This window comes from Chiloscyllium plagiosum, unplaced genomic scaffold, assembly GCF_037043375.1.
Source record: "Chiloscyllium plagiosum isolate Xiang-an unplaced genomic scaffold, Cpla_swu_hap1 HiC_scaffold_1, whole genome shotgun sequence".
NCBI classification, from domain to species: Eukaryota; Metazoa; Chordata; class Chondrichthyes; order Orectolobiformes; family Hemiscylliidae; genus Chiloscyllium; species Chiloscyllium plagiosum.
Window position 1 is genome coordinate 32,534,948 of NW_028270139.1, and position 20,880 is coordinate 32,555,827.

The 20,880-nt window shown below is 41.3% G+C and overlaps 2 protein-coding genes and 1 pseudogene across 3 annotated transcripts in view; 2 read left to right on the forward strand and 1 right to left on the reverse strand.

The window, feature by feature from the left end:
* LOC122553060 (interleukin-8-like) overlaps positions 1–20,880 on the forward strand; it is a 60,886-nt gene that overhangs the window by 37,426 nt on the left and 2,580 nt on the right. The gene's annotated exons all lie outside the window — the stretch shown is intronic.
* Positions 5,583–8,676, reverse strand: LOC148152093 (interleukin-8-like). Of its 2 annotated transcripts, none has more exons than XM_087988294.1 (4): positions 8,603–8,676; positions 8,224–8,353; positions 7,933–8,012; positions 5,583–7,163 (listed from the first exon to the last, which is right to left on the reverse strand). In XM_087988294.1, the coding sequence occupies exons 1-4, from the start codon at positions 8,661–8,663 to the stop codon at positions 7,144–7,146; spliced, it is 291 nt and encodes a 96-aa protein (XP_087844420.1). In that variant the 5' UTR covers positions 8,664–8,676; the 3' UTR covers positions 5,583–7,143. The 2 variants fall into 2 exon arrangements, with proteins under 2 accessions (XP_087844420.1, XP_087844368.1); XM_087988242.1 differs by having other exon boundaries at positions 5,583–7,170.
* On the forward strand, positions 20,000–20,779 carry LOC148152094 (interleukin-8-like; annotated as a pseudogene).

Below are 20,880 nucleotides of genomic sequence, written 5' to 3' on the forward strand. Positions count from 1 at the left end.
GCTGAAGACTGGCATCTGGGATGCTGGGAACTTTGCTGAAGATGATTTTAAATCCAGATTTCTACATCAATGAGCTGGCCTCTGCCATATTTAAGGATGGGTGTTCTTGACCGGTTGGAAGCCCTTCAAGATATATCAAGGAGATAGCCTAAACCCTAACTTTTATTTAATTTAAGACAAGTGTAAGGCTTCGAATTCCAGATGTGTTTCGATTTATGACTGCGAGATGAGATTAGATTCCCTACAGTGTGGAAACATGCCCTTTGGCCCAACAAGCCCACAAGTATTAGATTTAAAGCAAAAACACACTTTATTCTTAACACAGTTAAAATACAAACAAAAAAGAAGAAATAGCATAACTTTAACTCTATTTAAATATTTAATAAAATAACATATTATTTGACTACTAAGCATCAACTATTCCAGTAAAATAGCATGTCACAAACATACCCTTGGCAAAGGCAAATTTGGCAAAACAGATTTTCCTCACGTGTTATTTCCTCTCCAGTCCAGGTGAAAGAAATACAGAAAGAAACATTCTAACAGCAGAGAGAGAACTCAAGCTTTTTGTTGCAACAGAGAGACAGCTTCAACAGCCAATTCCAAACCCCAACTGAAAGCAAAACTAAAACCCTTGGTCTGTGTGAGGCTGACTCCACCCATTCATGTTTTGGGTTTGTCTAATTTAAAAAAAAACACTCAGGGAGCTCAAAGCTGTTCACCGACTGCTTCTGAAGCAGATATTCTGGCACCATTGTGACAACACCTCCATGCAAGAGAACAAATCTCTCCTAAAGGCATAATGACCTCACATGGGGATATTTGTGGTGTCTCTTCTTCTGTTAACTCTTTAATTATTATGATCAGGGTGTTGAGAGGATTAGGTTTCCCTCTTTTTTAAACTTAACATTTGCAACTAATAACAATTTTTATATTTTCCTTTTTTGCTTAAATACTTACAGAATCGCTAACTGAATATCCCAAATTAATCTAGTCCCATTTGCCAGCATTTGGCCCATAACACTCTAAACCCTTCCTATTCATATCGACGCCTTTCATTTTCAATATGTGAAGGTAGCTTTATGTGATGCAAATTTCTGGACACCCTACAGCACCGAATTACAGGGCTTTTTGATTAACATGGTAATTCTGAGGTGACCACATGTGTGTATTCCATATGAGTTGTCTGGATTTGTCAGGTGATCACAGCAACTAATTTTAGTCGGCAATGTACTTTTTGAGTCCATGACAGTCTCAGGAATTAAAATAGTCGAATATTGAAAGTTGAATAGTGATCTTTCTTTTTCTACAATGATGAGCCATTCACACCTGGATGTGGCAAGACCTCAGAGTTTTAATTTAATCAGTTGGTTGTGATCACTTAGTTCTGTTTATCGCATGTTGTTTCTGCTCTTTGACAGGCAAATTGTTCTGTGGTGGAGCTTCATGAGGTGGACACTGCTCTTTTGGGCATGCACCTTCCATTCAACGAGTGTTAATCCCCTGGGCTGATGGTAACTGTAAAGGGGGAGATATGCTAGGCCATGAGCTGACAGACGATGGCTGAATAAAATACTGCTGCTCCACACAGCTCTTCAATACCCAATATTGAGCAAATAAATTAGTTCTGAGTCTGTTCCATTTATTCCACAGTAGCGCCACACAACATAATGGGTGGTATCAATGTGAGACAGGACTTTGTCTCCATAAGGACTGTGTGATGATCATTCTTACCATTACTATCGTAGACAGACGCACCAGTGAAAGGTAACTTGGTAAGGATGAGGTCAAATACATTTATCCCTTTATTCCTTATTACCACTTTCTCACTGGTAGCTATGTCCTTCAGATGGCAGCCAGCTCAGTCAGTTCTGAAGCTGCTGAGCTTCTCCTGCTGCCAATCAAAGTATTCCCCAGCACAGAGTGTATTCTATGCCTTTAATAACCTCACTACGCATTGCTGGAGGTGTTTCACATTGTCGTTATGAAAGATGCTTTTTAAATTAATTTTGTATTTAGAGATTCTCATCAGCCTCCCTCATTGCTGTGAGCCTCAAACCCAGCTTACACACATTGTCATTTATTCAACCAAGACATTCGAACATATCACACTGTACTCATTGACACACTGCCCTCTCTTGGAAGGTCATGGTAAAGCAGAACACCAGACAAACAGTTAACACATGCAGCACAGACCTGGTCACATGGCCTCACCCTGAGGGGTGAGACAGCGCTGGCTCGTATTGAAATGGCCAGTCGGTGTTCATCACCAGAGCTGGGGATTACTGGGGTTGCTGATATCCTCACACCCAATCCATCTTTTCACATTCTTTTACTCTTTCATCCCAAATCTCGTCTGATTTATAAGCTGCGGGTGGTCTGCAGTTTAATTACCTCATCATAAATCTAAACATCTTGTGCCTCGAGATAGTCTGATCCAGCTCCATCCATCTGCAGCAACCCTCACGGTAAAGATTATGAGGTCTCCCTGTCAGACCACCCAAGACATTGCAATCCCTTTGTTTTTGGATGTGCGATTCCCTACACAAACCACTTCCATTCCTGCCCCACACATCCATTGCCGACCTTGGCATCTCACAGAATGTGCCCCAGTGACTCTGTGGCCATGATGCCTGAAGCTCTCCATTTGAGACAAGGGCTTCCAGTGTGTGCAGCAGGGCACTGGGACACAGCACAGTCTCGCAGAATCCCTGCCACATCGAAACAGGCTGCCAACAACAGAGACTTCAAATAAGTAGTTGGGAAGAAGTAGACTGGAGCAAAGTCAAACATTGATTTAAAGAAACACTGGGAGTAGAAAATAAGTTGAATTCATGGCACTCACATGGTCCACCAGTCCAGGCTGCTGACTGAATGAAATCCAAATCTGGAAATTGCTTAACCGCTGTACGAAACACCAGGAAATGGAGTCACTATAGTCTCAGGCCTCAACATGTTACAAATCATAAACAGTAGTAATGAGATTTTCGATTTCAAAACACAAATTTCCATTCATCAACCTAGTTTGAAATAGTGAAACAATTATCTCGCTAGTGATCAGTGAGAAGCCTATTTTCATGCATTTAAATTCTATGAGTACCTAATATCGTCTCATTGAGATGTATTTTACTTTCCTTGAAACACTAGACTTATGGCAATAAATCCCCACATACCGGTCAGAGCCAGTAGCTGGGATCTGCAGTTCGCTGCTCTCTCCCCTGCACCACCATCTTGGACAGCATTCTGTCACATCTCAGGGCAGACATCAAGGGCCACAATCTCGATCCATGGAGGCTGACATCGGTCATCTACATGCCTCACTGCACCCACATGGCATATCTCCACCTCAATTACAATACAGTTCTGTCATTCAAGGCTGCATTTTGGGGCACACTGGCACCTTGGATTGCAATGCTGCTGCCAGGGCACTTTATATGGAGGGACAGGCATCCAACTCTTGAATTTGACCAGGGTGCACCTCAGACTTCTGGCTTACAGTAACACCATTAACTCATTCTGCACCCATCATTCGCTATCTTGTATTGCTTTCCCATTGGTACTTTGTTCACATGTTCGGAGCTCAAAGACTCATGCTATTTCTGCCTTTTTCTTGCTGTTTAGTGAAGACACTACACCAGACAACTCGTCATAGTTAACAGCAGTGATAAATCAATGGTGTGGATATATTGCTGTGTCTATATTACACCTATGCCATATACCAGTAGCTTACAGAGCAAGCATGCTCCAATTACTACAACCAAATGGCCATGTCTTTATGTGTGAGAAGAGTAGTACTTGGTCAAGTCACAGGAGACAGTTCGGGGGACTCAGCTCAGCAGATCAAAGCGGCAGTAGATATCAATTCAAGGACTTGCCCATGGTCAGTTGGCCACTTGGTTAATCAATGTCAGAGGGTGTGTAACTCTATAGACTGAGGAGTGGGCTGTGCTCAGCCGTGCAGGTCCAGTGTAACCAGTTATAGCAAGTTAGTTCAAGAGGTCAGTCCGGGATCCGTTCACTCATCAGTTGGGATATCTGTGGAAGTCGGTCTGGGGAATGGGCACAGTTATTCAGGGGTGTCAGATCAATGAAAGTCATTGGGCCACTCCTACAATAGGCAAGTTGGGAAAGTTCATTCTAGAAACTTGAAGCAACATGTTGAGATGTAGAAAGGGCAATAAATAGAAAGTAGGAAACAGAAGCTATGAGGAGAGGGAACAACAAAAAACCTTTTATAGAATACTGGAGGCTGAATTGGCCAAGTAAGATGCAGATAAAAAAGGAAGTCTGTAAAGATACACTGATTTATCCACTGGTGCTGTTTTGCAGCTGAAATTGTTTTGACGTTTCCTCAGCACTCCCTGTTTTTACTTCAGATCTCCATGATCTTCAATATTTTCCTTTCATAATACTTAAGGGGAGAGGCCAGGAGAATAGGACTAAGTGAGATGCTTATTTGGACAGCTGGCATAGTCATGATGGGCTGAATGGCTTCTTTCTGAACAGTAACAATTTTATGGTGTGGGAACAGATATCCTGGACTGTCTTCAGTTGATTGATTATTGCTACATTTCGTTGGGGAGAAAATTAATATCCCACTATTGAATATCAAAAGTTGCTCAACTAATGGAACTTCTCTCCCCACAGATATGACATTGCGACCCCAGTATAATCTGACCGAACACCAGTGAAATTTAGTGTTGTGCTGGAGGAAGTAGTAGAGAGGAGATGCTATGAGCACGAGTGAGAAGCAAGACTGGAATTCATGGTCTCTATGGGATTAAGGATGGTCTGGGAGGCCAGGAGACAATCTGGAGAATTCTCCATGTCCTTGTCACAAGATGAAATCCTCAGTTAAGATGATTAAGGTGCTTCCTATATCTCCACTGGTCATCCCATTGACTCCTGCAGTGATCTGACTGTTGTTTGGCTCTGGCCTATCACCTCCATCCCCACCCCCATTCACGTACTGTACCCTTTGCTACCTTCCTCAACCCCCACCCCCCTCTCATTTATCTCTCCACTCTGCAAGCTCCCAGCCTCATTCCTGATGAAGGGCTTTTGCCCAAAATGTCGATTTTCCTGTTCCTCGGATGCTGCCTGACCTGCTGTGTTTTTCCAGCACCACTCTAATCTAGACTCTGGTTTCCAGCATCTGTAGTTCTTGTTTTTACCTATTGTTTGGCTCAGGCAGACTTGCTGTTTTCATAAATTAACATTGAATGTAGGATACACCCAGAACAGTTATTTTGAGATGAGTTACAATGGAACGGACAAGCACCCAATCTTCCCACCATGGACTCCAATAAAGTTACACTTTAACACCATGTTCATTCAGTTCACAGCCACTCAGGGCTGGGGAATAAGACAGTGACTACCCATGAGAAAGGCCATTGAAATTTGTCTGAAATGTAATCTTAACACTTCGTGCAAAACTGTGCTCGTTTTCACATTTTTCAAGGGATGACATGAACAGGGTGCTATTTTTGGTCAGACCATAAACATTTCTACTCAAGAAATGCAGAATTGTTTAGCTGAAGATTGAGAAATGGTGACAGGGCATTCTTCATGAAATCTTATTTTAGTTACTTATATACACTTAAGGATAAAGGGGTAAAAAATGTCAAACAATTCATACACGTACAATTCAGATACATTTTGCAATTTTCCTCAGTGACAGTCACATTCACAAGACAACTTTCCTTTAGAGACTTGCAGTCAACCTAATTCCAGGCTGAAAATCTCTCAGGACAAAAACGTCCCTTCACAGAGATGACTTTTAATTATCAATGTAATTTCTACCTGTTAACATTACATGATAAGCAGCAATATCTTCCAAAATGTAAATATTTCACACGCACATCATTTCTACAGAGACATTCTTTCCACATACTTCAACTTTGGATAGATCCTGAGGTTTGATATCATATCTGCAAAGTCCCAAGATTCACTTAATATATCAGTGATTCATAAACACAACAGTAAAACCATGGCAATGTTAATGTCAATTAATTGATCTTGATTTTTGACATGAAATGTTTCATTCAACCAGGAAATAAAGTATGTTTGGTCAACAATTCAAAGTCTTTACCTGCTGTTTGCCATCAAAATATCATGTCGGATACACAGGCTTTCAACAACAAAAGAAAGATTGGAATAAATTTGGATTGTAACTTAGTTTGTCCCATGATAATACCTTTACATTCCCTCTCAGAACACTCTGCCCATATTCTCCCATATTGTTCCAATACAGATCAGCATTAGCTCAAGAAACATTAACTCAATTTTATGACAGGACACATTGAAGTCTTCAGAAACAACACTGTGGTAAACTTTTTCAATCACAATCTCTGCCCCTCCATCTTCTGATTGGACTGTAGTGATTTGTTCATCGTTCTCCCTTTTCCCATTTACAACTCCTCAAAACAAAGTTCTTGTTCCTTCACTTGCCCCATATATTTTGCCTTGTGCTCTCAACCTTTTTGCAATCAGATCTCTCCTCTCTTCAGAGCTATAAAACTTGCATCAGTCCAACAAAGTCGCTTACCAGCACATTCACATGTGCATAAAGGAATGGGGGATAAGTGCTGGCTTTGGCAGCGATGCACAAATTTAATTAAATAATTTACTAATAGTCAATAAGTCAAATTATTAAAAAATTGTGCTAATTATCTTAATAACAACAGCATTTGATAACCAACAGACCTGTTTTAGTTTGATGCTTCCCTAAGTTCACAAGCATACTAATATTTCCTTGTCTAACTGCACCTTTGATGATCAGAAATTATTTACCAATACTAATGGAGAAAGTTAACAAATTGCTTTCAGTTGTACAGTATCTGCTCCAGTGCCAGACCACATTCAGAATAATCGTACAAATCACATCCTGTAAAAAGAAGCTCTCCAGCACGGCACAACATTTCACAACAGCAGCCGGATTTCTCAGGCTCTGTGTAGACAATTACAGTGTACGTAGGTTAATCAATGAAGTACATTTCAGAGGATCAATACAGGGGAACTGCTCGAACAACATATCGAACAGTGATATCAGAAAGTGAGTGCCCTGCACAGAGCTTCTTCATTTCAGTGTTCACTGTACAGCAACTTCCATGGGGGGGCAATCAAGTGAATCCCATCACAGCTTCAATTCTTAGTTATGTCGTCTGGAACCTGAAATACAATTAAATAAAATATTATTTTTCCCACAACTGAAGATATTTCCTTTGATAGTGAGGACAATGTCTTCATCAAGTATAATTATGGGGCATTATCAACTGGGCTGTTAAACATCATTGCAAATAGGTGTGATTTTGTTAATGATTCATTGATTTTACAATATGGTATTATTACATACAGGATCCAAGGAAGATGTGGCAAAACATTAATATTTTTCAAATATCACTTTAAATATTAAAATAGAACAGATAATAAAATGTTTAAGAATTATGCCCTGGAGCCTTTACAATGCAGAGCAGAATATCATGGAGCTGATTGTGAGGGAAGGAAGCATGAAAAGGAGTTGAAGTCCCTGTTTTGATCACTGGGTTATATTGAATTGTCTGACCTCAGCTGGCTGCTAAAGGTATGACAACCATGGGAGCTGGAGCATGGTATCACACAGCATTCTTGCACCTGATTACTAACCAGGGATTCCCACCGGATTTATCATACGTGAGTGATGGTGTAGGATTCAATCCTGATGCCACTGTGGTTGAAAGCTTGCTGTCACAGCTCATATACAGCTTCACTGTCACAGCTCACATATAGCTATTAGATTTAGGGACAGAGCAATAGAATGCACCAAGAGCTTGCACAAGCAAGCAGCAGACTGGTGTTAATGTCTTGGCCAAGGAGCTAAAGGCAAACATGAGAAAAGACTTTACTCAAGCACGTTTGATCAGAGATACTGTATGTATGTTTACAAACACCAACCTTTCCTGGATCTAATGATAATCTTCACCCACTCAGTATCAGGGCTCACACAATACCTCTGCCCATTTTTTGTGGTGATGCTGTAAGGAGAAGGTAAATCTTTAAAATCTAATTCACAGAAACTGGACATCTCCCATGTAAGGTGAGAATCAGTGACACAAACATAATCCTTCAAATCTGCTACGTAAAGAAACTATGATTTATCCAATATGTTTACCAAGAAGTTCAATATCTCAATAGAAATAGGAAAATGAAAAAGATTAAAGGTGATATTCTGACCCATATACTTACATTATCTCCTGTGTCTCACAATGTGGTCCTTTTGGAACGTATTTCAAATTCTTGATGGTCCTTGGATCAATAAAATTGGAGGTGGTTTTGAGGCACCGACACCGTCCTTGAGTACCTAGGATTGGATTACCTGTGAATGAAATAAATGGATCTTCAATTTCAATTTCGATTGCAGTTGACAGAATCTTGACATGTCCTTTAAGTGCTGAATTCAGTATTAAAACAAGCATCATATTATCCACAATGTATGTCATCAGTGACCGTTTAATTCAGTCAGCTCACTGAGAAATGTATGGCCACTCAATACATCAGCAGAAAGACTCCTTTCCATGTTAAACTGCAAGAAAAATTAAAACACAAGATAGAAAAGTTGACATACCTTTTGCAGCAATAGCACACAGGAGTAGGATGGCAGTCAATACAGCTGTTGCTCTGTTCATCTTTGTTGCTGAATAGATTTCTGCTGAAGATCTTCTGTCTACTTCACTCTCTCTGTTGAATGAAGTTCTGCTGAAGACAGGTCCAATAAGCTCCTATTTATGGGGATCCTTTACTTTTGCTTTACGTAATCTCAAACAGTGGAAGCTTTCAAAATTCTGTGGACGGGCATTTCCCTGCTCCTGAATCAACTTTTTTCATTTTGCAATTTTAATGATGTTCACCCCTGTTCAGTATTTCACAGAAGCAACAGGCAGCTCAGGTAAACTGAATTAATTTCATCTAGATTTTAAAAATTTAATTATACTTTTCAGAAAATGTTACCTTTGGCAAAAATACAAAAAGAAATGTGGAGAGGCAACATGAATAAGTTGTGCTCTGATTGGTATAATTGTAAAAGGTATAGAGGTTCTAGATTTATCGCTGAGTGATTAACATAGTTTGTCAAACTTCCAAACACACACAAGTTGAATTTTTTGTCCCAACATTTCAATCTTGTTATTTTGCAAATTCTCATAGAATCAAGTCCTTTTGCGTGGTCATAATGTTTTTTTTTTCATTTCTGGAGAGCTTTCAAAGTCAATTAAAAATTACTAAAATTAAATGCATTAATTTCATGCTTTTTATTGATTTTCCAAAACAGATTAACACCAGATAATCTGCAGAATAACCTAGTTTTTGATTTTACACCTCAGTCACTGGTGAACTCTGCATCATCATGGCAGTAAACACAGACAAATCAAGGAGCTGCATCTTAAAATATAGAGGCAATACTTCTGACTTTCATTTACTTTACTTTATGATGTGACTCTCAGACCTGCATGTTAAGGTGTGGAAAGAGGTGAAGTGGTGTAAGTGTAATTTTGAAGTTGTTTAGAGATGGCAGTTTTAATTAAAGTTTGCACTGAGGCTGCAGTAATTTTAGCCTTGGAAAATAAATATCTTTAATTTCTTTTATTCAAATACTGATGTTTAAATCATCACTGTCATTTATACAAAATATGCAGCAATGACTTATCACAAACCAAACTGGTTATATTTTAGATATTCTTCCCCAAAATAAATAGTTTCAAGTTGACTGTGGAAAAGTTTAGTTCCGCATTTTGTAATTGACCCAAAGAACAATGCTATTGTCCATTCTCAGCACTGAACCTTGGGATTATATGAGGAAGGAAGTATGTGTCTGAGTAAATGACAAGAAATGGATAATTCTATAATTTGACAATAAAAGCTGCAGTATTAGCTTATTTCCAAAGCTCAAGCATCAATTGTAAAATTGTAACCTGTATGGCTCCCTCTATCCTAGCACCCTATGATCTGCATGTCCTTGCTTATGCTGATCTGCTTGTACTGCTCACAATGCTTTTCACTGTACTTAGGTACTTGTGACAATAAGTCAAATCAAATCAAATGCAGTGGATGGTAAAATAATTATTTTCATCTGTAAAGTATTTTTAAAGTCTACGCTACTTCATGCAAAATGAAACATTTAGTATTCTAATTTAGCAGTATCTGGGTGATCAGGGATGATCTCATAGGGATGAATGAGAACATACGGCAGATCTCTATTTGATGGAGTCACACAAAGAGAACACACACGGGTTCACTGACAACCGGCTGCTGTTGGAATGAAATCTAACAAACACTTGAACAGTGACTGTGGTGAACTTCTGTTGCTTCAAAAGGAAGCAAAGGTTTCCATCCGTCAGTAGTCAGTCTCTCATGCTGTTGCCCGGTTTAGCAAGGGGAAGCATAAAATTGGTGTCTGGCAACGGTTTGAGCAGAGAGATTAATACAACCATGTAAGGTGTGTCACAGGTTTACAAGCACCATTTGTGAGGAGAAAGTGAGGATTGCAGATGCTGGAGATCAGAGTCAAAAAGTATGACGCTGGAAAAGCAAAGCTGGTCAGCCAGCATCAGAAGAGCAGGAGAGTCGACATTTCAGGCATAAGCTCCATTTCTGATTAGGAGGTTATATCGCAGCTCAAAGTGCAGCCAATGGCAGACCTGGAGAGAGTACAAATGTCTGGAGTATTTATAGGCAATCCACAATCAAAAATGATCCAGATTATGACAGCATTTAGTAATAGCTAACACTAGTCAAAATGGGTGTTGTTGTATGGAATTGAGTCATTGTTAGAGGATTAATAAAGAGTGGATGTGTCCATCAGGAACCTTTTGGAAGTTGAGAGATTATGTGACAGCACAATGCTAAAACCTAAGACACCAGGAGTTTTGAACATTGGAAATGGTCAGCACTGAGGTTGGAGGGTGCAAGAGTGTGGCTCTTGTGGTGAATATTGTGATCATAGTCCATATGTAGCACATGTCGTCTGTTTGTTTCAACAGTCGTGCATTGTAATAAACAGCATTTCCCTTTGGCTGATTGAAACAAAAAAGGCACTGACAGGGTCAACCCAGCAAAGAGCGTGACAGTGTTGAGGCTATACGTGTGCTGACTCCTCCCCCTGGGTTTGTACAGCGCTTAGTCGTATTGCAGTCAGATTTAATTCAAACAGCAGTTGGTACAGGTGAACCATGTGATTTCCAAGAAATTCGATCATTTGAATTGAATTGAATTAGGTTTAATGTAATATGTATTCACATCAGTACAGTGAAAAGTTTACAACTCACCAGTTACAGCACCATCTTAAGCACAAAGATACCTAGGTACATAATTGTAGTATTATTTTATACTCTGTGCAGCTGTGTCAATGATGGATTTTTTGCCCACATAATAACGGGTGGACAAGAAAGCAGCAGGAACCATCTACAAGATGTATAACAGAATTTCACCCAAATTCCTTTGGACAACACCTTCCAAACCGATGACCACTTTAACCGTGAAGTACAGGGATAATAGAATCATAGGAAGGAAACAATCTGCAAGTTCCACACTGACCCACTCCCCATCCTGACTTGGAAATTAAAAATCAGGAGAGTAATATTGCACAGTTTGCAGACAGCAGGAGGGATGATTCGAGTATATTTGGCAGGTTCAACCAGGTACATTTGATGTTTGATGTTATTCTGGTAGCCTCCATGCAGTAGGAAGGAAACCTGGTGTCCAATGGATGGAGAGGTTATCAGACTTGACAGCTTTCTCAATCTCATGACCAAACACACTGTCAAGACCACCCATAAGGCTGTGAAATGTTCTGATGGTCTGAAATGGCCCTTTCACTTCATCCACTCACCGCAACATGAGAACAAAACCAATCATTGAAACAGCCACATCGAATACAAAGTAATCGAATTTCCTGGAAGTCACGTGGTTCACTAACACGAGCTGTGTTTTAAATAAAATCTGACCCTGGAATATTACTAACCGCTGTACAAACCCAGGGGGAGGAGTCAGTACAGCAACAGGCCCAACACTCTGTTACAAGAATAAAGTGAAACTTGAATCAGCTTCAGACCAGCTGGAAGCTGATTATTAGAGTGCACGACTGTTTTGAAACAAACAGACTACATGTGCTAATTATGGACTATGGTTGTGATATTCAGCACAAAAGCCACACTCTAACACTCTCCAATCTCACTGCTGACTATTCCCAAATGTCCAAAACTCCGCATTCCCAGGGTCACGGTGGCCCAGTGGTTAGCACTGCTGCCTCACAGCGCCAGAGACCCGGGTTCAATTCCCGCCTCAGGCGACTGACTGTGTGGAGTTTGCACGTTCTCCCCGTGTCTGCGTGGATTTCCTCCTGGTGCTCCGGTTTCCTCCCACAGTCCAAAGATGTGCAGGTCAGGTGAATTGGCCATACTAAATTGCCCGTAGTGTTAGGTAAGGGGTAAATGTAGGGGTATGGGTGGGTTGCGCTTCGGCGGGTCGGTGTGGACTTGTTGGACCGAAGGACCTGTTTCCACAATGTAATGTAATGTAATGTAATGTAGTTGAAACTTTATTGCTGGAACAGCACAGCGGGTCAGGCAGCATCCAGGGAACAGGAGATTCGACGTTTCGGGCACAGGCCCTTCTTCAGGAATGAGCAGAGAGTGTTCAGCAGGAGAAGATAAAAGGTAGGGAGGAGGGACTTGGAGGAGGGGAGTTGGAAATGTGATAGGTGGAAAGAGGTCAAGGTGAGGGTGATAGGTCGGAGTAGGATGGAGGCGGAGAGGTCAAGAAGAAGACTGCAGGTCAGGAAGGCGGTGCCGGGCTGGAAGGATCCGGCTGAGACAAGGTGGGGGGAGGGGGGATGAAGAAACTGGTGAAGTCCAAGTTCATCCCCTGCGGTTGGAGGGTTCCCAGTCAGAAGATAAGTGGGAGGATTGGAAAGTGGGAGGATTCCAATCCTCCCACTTTCTCCAAACAAAAGGAGTAGCCATGGGCACCCGCATGGGCCCCAGCTATGCCTGCCTCTTCGTAGGGTATGTGGAACAATCCATCTTCCGCAACTACACTGGCCCCACCCCCCATCTTTTTCTTCGCTACATTGATGACTGTATCGGCGCTACCTCGTGCTCCCACGAGGAGGTTGAACAGTTCATCCACTTCACGAACACCTTCCACCCCGACCTCAAATTCACCTGGACAGTCTCGGACTCCTCCCTCCCCTTCCTAGACCTTTCTGTTTCTATCTCAGGCGACCGAATCAACACGGACATCTACTACAAACCTACCGACTCCCACAGCTACCTGGACTACACCTCCTCCCATCCTGCCCCCTGTAAAAACGCCATCCCATTCTCCCAATTCCTTCGTCTCCGCCGCATCTGCTCCCAGGAGGACCAGTTCAAAATACGTACAACACAGATGGCCTCCTTCTTCAAGGACCGCAATTTCCCCCCCGACGTGGTCGACGGTGCCCTCCACCGCATCTCCTCCACTTCCCGCTCCTCCGCCCTTGAGCCCCGCCCCTCCAACCGCCACCAGGACAGAACCCCACTGGTCCTCACCTACCACCCCACCAATCTCCATGTACAGCGCATCATCCGCCGCCATTTCCGCCACCTCCAAACAGACCCCAGCACCAAGGATATATTTCCCTCCCCTCCCCTATCAGCTTTCCGTAGAGACCACTCCCTCCGCGACTCCCTTGTCAGATCCACACCCCCCACCGACCCAACCACCACTCCCGGCACCTTCCCTTGCAACCGCAGGAGGTGCAACACTTGCGCCCACACCTCCCCCCTCACTTCTCTCCAAGGCCCCAAGGGAAACTTCCATATCCGCCACAGATTCACCTGCACCTCCACCCACATCATCTACTGCATCCGCTGCAGCCGGTGTGGCCTCCTCTATATTAGGGAGACAGGCCGCCTACTTGCGGAGCGATTCAGAGAGCACCTCTGGGCCACCCGGACGAACCAACCCAACCAACCTGTGGCACAGCATTTCAACTCCCCCTCCCACTCCACCGAGGATATGCAGGTCATTGGACTCATCCACCGCCAAACCACAACAACGCGACGGTCGGAGGAGGAGCGTCTTATCTTCCGACTGGGAACCCTCCAACCACAGGGGATGAACTTGGACTTCACCAGTTTCTTCATCCCCCCTCCCCCCACCTTGTCTCAGCCGGATCCCTCCAGCCCGGCACCGCCTTCCTGACCTGCAGTCTTCTTCTTGACCTCTCCGCCTCCATCCTACTCCGACCTATCACCCTCACCTTGACCTCTTTCCACCTATCACATTTCCAACTCCCCTCCTCCAAGTCCCTCCTCCCTACCTTTTATCTTCTCCTGCTGAACACTCTCTGCTCATTCCTGAAGAAGGGCCTGTGCCCGAAACGTCGAATCTCCTGTTCCCTGGATGCTGCCTGACCCGCTGTGCTGTTCCAGCAATAAAGTTTCAACTTTGATCTCCAGCATCTGCAGACCTCACTTTCTCCTCTAATGTAATGTAGTGTAATGTAATGTCTTGGGTTTTAGCATTGTGCTGTCACATCATCTATCAACTTCCATCAGGTTCCTGATGCTCACTCCTACTCCATTCTGACCCTCTAACATTCACCCTATCCCATGCAATGACACCCATATCAGCCAGGGGTAGCTACTGCTGACTGCTGTCAGAATCTGGACCATTTCTGAATCTGGATTGCCCACAAATTACTCCAGACATTTGTACTCTCCCCAGGTCTGCAATTGGCTGTGCTTTGGGCTGCGATATAATCTCACACATGGCACTTGTAAAACTGTGATACACCTTACACAGTTGTATTTCCCTCTCTGCTGAAACTGTTCCCAGACACTGGAACCACCTACTAAACCAATGCCCACATTGTACAATCCCACTGATACCCACTTTCGGGGCAGCCCCTCACCAATACTTTCGGATTCAGGTTTTATACTTCCCCTTGTTAACCCGTGAAACAGCATGAGAGACTGACTACTGACGGATGGAAACCTTTGCAGATATCATTCCTTTTGAAGCAACAGAAGTTCACCACAGTCACTGTTCACATCCTCATCTGATTTCATTCAAACACCGGCCAGTTGCCAGTGAACCCGTGTGTATTCCAGGGAATCTGGTTATTTTGGGTAGACGTCTCTTTGTGTGATTGTACAAAATCTAGATCTGCTCCATATTCTGCTTCCATGGCTAAGTTCATCCCTGATCAATCCTTGATCACCCTGACATTGGTAAATTAGAATAGTTTCATTTTGCCTTAAGTAGTGTTGCAGACTTTGAAAATGCTTTTGAAGATGAAAGTCATTATTTTAACATCCACTGCATTTACAATTGATGCTTGAGCTTTATAAATGAGTAAACTCTGCAGTTTTTATTGTCAAATTAGAGAATGATCCATTTCTTGTAAGTTGGGACTTTCAGCTCAGGCCATGCTTGCTTCATCACACAGGGATCAGTGGGGAGCGTGGAAAATGACATTGTTCTTTGGGTCACCTGAAAAATGCAGAACTTTCCACAGTCAATTTGAAGCTATTCATTTATGGGATGAATACCTAAAATGTAGTCTATTTTACTTTAATAAGTGATGGCCGCAAACCTTTTGAGCCATTTTAATTGTGTGTTAATAATGCAGTTTGAGCAATAAATCAATGGCTGAAGCAATGATGCAATGTACAGGGGCTCAGATTCTTAGATCATGAAGGATAGAAAGGGAGGCAAGAGAGAACGAGGAGTCATGTTTTTGATGAAGGAAAACATTTCTACTATAATTGGAGAGAAACAATCTGAGGGATCATCCAGTGAAAATGTATAGTTTGAAATCAGAAATAAGAAACTGATGATCATCTGATGGGATATACCATAGGCCCCTAATAGTCAGAGGGAAATTGAGGAACAAATACATAGAGAGATACTAGATATATGTAAGAATAATAGGGTTGTAATAGTTGGGGATTTTCATTTTCCAAACATTGACTGGGACTGCCATATTGTTAAAGGTTTGCGTGGTAAGGAATCTGTTAAGCGTGTTCAAGAAACTCTTCTTTATCAATATGTAAATGTTCCTACTACAGAAACAGCAAAACCTGACATTCTCTTGGCAAATAAGGCAGGGTAAGTGACTGGTGTGTTACTCAGGGTAAACATTTGGACTAGTGAACATCATTCTATCAGTTTTAAAATAGTTATGGAAAAGGATAACCCTTCCATAAACCTTAAAGCTCTTAATTGGAATAGGGCAAATTTTAATGGTATGAGAGAACTTTCAAAAGTTGATTATAGGAGACTGTTCTCAGGTAAAGGAATGACTGACAAGTGGGAAGCTTTCAAAATTACGAGGACAAGAGTTCAGAGGAATTATGTTCTTTTCAGAGTGAAAGGTCAGGCTGGTAAGATGAGGGAACAATGGATGAATAGAGATATTAAGGTTCTAGTCAAGAATAAGAAAGAATCATATATTAGATATTGACAACTGGGATCAACCAAATCACTGGAAGAATAAAAAGAGTGTAGAGGCATTCTTAAGAGGGAAATCAGGAAGGTTTCAAGGGGATATCTGAGATGGCATTGGCAGATAAAATGAAGGACAATTCAAAGAGATAGTATTAGTACACTAAAAGCAAAAAAGCAACTAGAGAGAATAAGGCCCTTTAAGACCACATGGCTGTCATTCTTGAATTGAATTGAATTGAATTTATTGTCATGTGTACGAAGGAGCTCAGGATATGAGAGATGTATTCAATCAGAATATTTCACACCAGCTTTTACTGTGGAGAAAGAAATGATAGCTAGATAACTCAGTGAAATGAATATTAATGCTTTGAAATTACAGAAGATGAAGTGTTGGAGGCCTTAGAAAACATAAAGGTGGGTAATCTCTGAGAGTTGAACAAGTGTATCCCAGGATATTGTGGGAAGTTAAGGATGAAAGTGCAGGGCCTCTAGCAGAAATATTTGTATCATCTATAAACATAGGTGAGGTGCCAGAGGACCAGACAGTAGCTAATATTGGCCCTTTATTTAAGAAAGGCTGTACTGAGAAACGTGGAAAATATAGACCCGTGAATCTGACATTAGTGGTGGGCAGTTTTTGGAGGTGATTCTGAAAAATGGAATTTACATGCATCTGGAGAGGCAAGGAATGATCAGGGACAATTAGCAAGGCTTTGTGTGAGGGAAATCGTTTCTCACAAACTTGCTTGGGTATTTTGAGGAAGTAACCAAAACGATTGATGTGGGCAGTGAGGAAGATGTTGTTTACTTGGGCTTTAGTAAATCTTTTGAAAATATTCAACATGATAGACTAATTACCTCATAGATTATAGAATCTCTATAAAGCGGAAACGGGCCCTTCAACCCAACAAGTTCGTATCGATCCTCTGAAGAGTAACCCACCCAGACCCATTCCCTGACCCGATATTTACCCCTGACTAATTAGTAAAGTTAGATCACATGGGATTCAGGGTGAGCTTGCCAATTGGCTACAAAATTGGGTTGACAGTAGGACTCAAGGGGTGGTGGTGGGGAGCTGTGTTTCAGACTGGAGGCCTGTCACCCCGAACGGTGTTCCATTGGTACTGGATCCACTTTTGATTGTCATTTATATAAATAATTTGGATGAGAATAGAGGAGGCATAGTTAGTAAGAATGTTGTCCAAGATTACAAAGAGATTTTGATCAATTGAGTCAATGAGTTAAGGAGTGGCAGATGGAGTTTAATTTGGATAAATGTGAGGTATTGCATTTTAGTAAAATGAACAAGGACAGGGCTTATACAATTAATGATAGGGCTATAATAGTGTTGGAGAACAGAGGGACATCGAGACATTGTTAGAAATTTGTGTAATCGGTCGACAGGATGGTTAGAAACATGCTTAGTACACTGGCATTCATAGCTCATACCTTTGTGTGTAGGTGTTGGGACATCATGTTGAGGTTGTACAGGAGTACTGTGTGCAGTTCTGGTCGCTCAGTTATAGGAAAAATATTATTAAATTGGAGAGGGTTTAGAAACGATATGGGTGAAACACAAGCCAGTGGGGTTAATTTAGTTTGGGAACATGATCTGCATGGATGTGTTGAACTGAAGGGTCTGTTTTCATGCTGTATGCCTCTATAACAAGCAACCAAAATAAAATCTGACAGTGAATGATTTAAACATCTTCACTGGAACAACAGTTTTAAAAGATATTGCTTTTCCAGAGCAAATGTTTCAGCACCCTCAATCTAACCCAATCCAAACTGACATTTACACCATTTCTCCTCTTTCCAAACCTGAACATTCAGGTCAATGAGACACATCATCAAGTAAAACCAATGAAAAACAGAAATATTTTAAGATGTTATTCCACTGATTTGTCTGTGTTTTCCATTATGTTAGGCCATAAGGTCATAAGACATAGGAGCAGAAGTTAGGCCATTCAACCCATTGAGTCAGCCCCACCATTCAACCTTGGCTGATAAGTTTCTCAACTCCATTCTCCTGCTTCCTCCCCATAGCCATTGATCAACTTAACAATCAAGAAATTATCTATCTGAGTCTTAAATATACTCAATGACATGTTCACCACAGCCTTCTGTAGCAATGAATTCCATTGGTTCACTACTCTCTGGCTGAAGAGATTTCTCCTTATGTACATTCCAAAAGGTCTTCCCTTTAATCTAAGGCTGTGCCCTCGGGTCCTCTTTTCTCCAACATCCATGCTGTGCAGGTCATTCAGTATTCTGTAGGTTTCAATTCGATCCCCACCTCATCGTTTTAAAGTCCATCAAGCTTAGTCCCAGAGTCCTCAAACATTCATCATATGTTCAGCTTTTCATTCCTTGGACCATTGTCATGAACCTCCTTAGAACACACCCCAGGGCCAATACATCCTTCCTGAGATATGGGGCCCAAAACTGTGCACAATACTCCAAATGTGGTCTGACCAAAGCCTTATAGAGCCTCGGAAGTACATCCCTGCTTATATATTCAAGTCCTCTCAAAATAAATGCCATCATTGCATTTGCCTCCCTAACTACTGACTCAACCTGCATGTTTACCTTCAGAAAATCTGGACTCTTCAAGTCTCTTTGCACTTCAGATTTCTGAATTTTCTTCCCATTTAGGAAATAGCCCATGCCTCTGTTCTTCCTAACAAAGTGCATGACCTCACATTTTCTCAAGTTGTACTCCATCTACCAATCGCTTGCTCTCTCTGCTAACCTGTCCAAATCTTTCGGCAGCTTTTACACCTCCTCAATGCTACTTATCTTTTTTCCATCTGCAAACTTACCCAGAATGCCCTCAGTTCCTTCATTGAGATTGTTAATGTATAAAGTGAAAATTTTGATGAAGAGATCCCCAATGACTGGGGTGTAAAATCTAGAACTGTAATATTCTGCAGATCATTGGATGTTAATTGCTTTGGGAAATCAATAAAAAGCATAAAACTGATATGGTTGGATTTTAGCATTTTTTTACTGACATTGAAAGCTAACTAATAATCAAAGAAAGGTATTATGACCACCACAAAAGGACTTGATTCTATGATAACTTACAAAATCGCTTCAAACGATTGGGATGGTAATTCAACTTGAATGTGTTTGGAAATTTGACAAACATGTTAATCACCCAATAGTAGATGTGGCAGCAATATCATTTTTATAATTAAACTCATTGGATGGCAAATTTGTGCCATTTGTGCCTGACTACACCTCTTTTTGCATTTTGATAAAAGTGACAATTTCTGAAAGCTATGATTGACTTTTTTAAAATCTAGATTTAATTAATTCAGTTTACGTGGCCTGCCTGTTACTGCTGCAAATTATGTAACATGGTGAATCTCATTAAAACTGCAAAATGAAAGAAAGTTGACTCAGGAGCAGGGAAATTCCCTTTTACAGAATTTTGTTAGCTTTCACTGTTCATGATTATGAAATGCAAAAATTAATGGTCTCCATAAGTAGGAGCTGATTGGACCTGTCCTCAGCAGAACTTCAAAAAATGGAGAGAGTGACATTGAAGTCAATAGTGAACAGAGCAACAGCTGTACTGACTGCCATCCTGCTCCTGTGTGCTATTGCTGGACAGGGTATGTCAGCATTTCTATCTTGTGTTTTAGTTTTTCTTTGCAATACAATGTGGGAAAAGAAAGTGTTCCTGCTGATTTATTGCACAGCCATACAAGTCCGTGTGGCAGTTGGTTGTTTATTAACGAATTAAACAGTCGCTATTGGTAATATGATGATTGTTTTTATACTGAATTCAAAGTTTAAATAAAATATTAAGATTCTGCCAATGACAATCGCACTCAGAAGTTCAGTTCAATTTCTTTCAGTCACAAGCATTCCAATCCCGGGTACTCAACGACAGTGTCTGTGCCCTGAGAACCCCAGCTCCAATTTTATTAATCCGAGAACCATTGAGAATTTGCAATGAAATTCCCAAAGGATCACACCGTGAGAAACAAGAGATAATGCAAGTAAATGGGTCAAAACACCATCTTTATCCTTTCTCTCATTCTCCTTTCCATTTAGACGGTGTAATATGTTTGTAAATATATTGGGTCACTTACAGTTTCTTTACGAAGCTGATTGGAAGGATTGTGTTTATGTCACTGATTCTCACCTTACATGGGAGATGTCCAGTTTCTGTGAATTAGATTTTGAAGATTTACCTTCTCTTTACAGCATTACCATGAAAACTGGGAAGATTGTTTGTGTGAGCCCTGATGCCAAGTGGGTGAAGATTATAATTAGATCCAGGAAAGGTTGGTGCTTGTAAACATACATATGTTATCTGTGAATAAATGTGTTTGAGTGAAGTGCTGTTCTCATGTTTATCCTCAGTTCCTTGGCCGAGGCTTTAATACCAGTCTGCTGCCC

What these genes read in the sequence shown, in the direction of transcription:
- LOC148152093 (XM_087988294.1), bottom strand. Translation starts at nt 8,663, where the DNA reads ATGAACAGAGCAACAGCTGTATTGACTGCCATCCTACTCCTGTGTGCT. An exon ending in GTGTGCTATTGCTGCAAAAG is followed by an intron (nt 8,354 to 8,602) that starts GTATGTCAACTT and finishes TTTCATTCACAG; the next exon opens with GTAATCCAATCCTAGGTACT. An exon ending in TATCATTAGATCCAGGAAAG is followed by an intron (nt 7,164 to 7,932) that starts GTTGGTGTTTGT and finishes TTCAGGTTCCAG; the next exon opens with ACGACATAACTAAGAATTGA.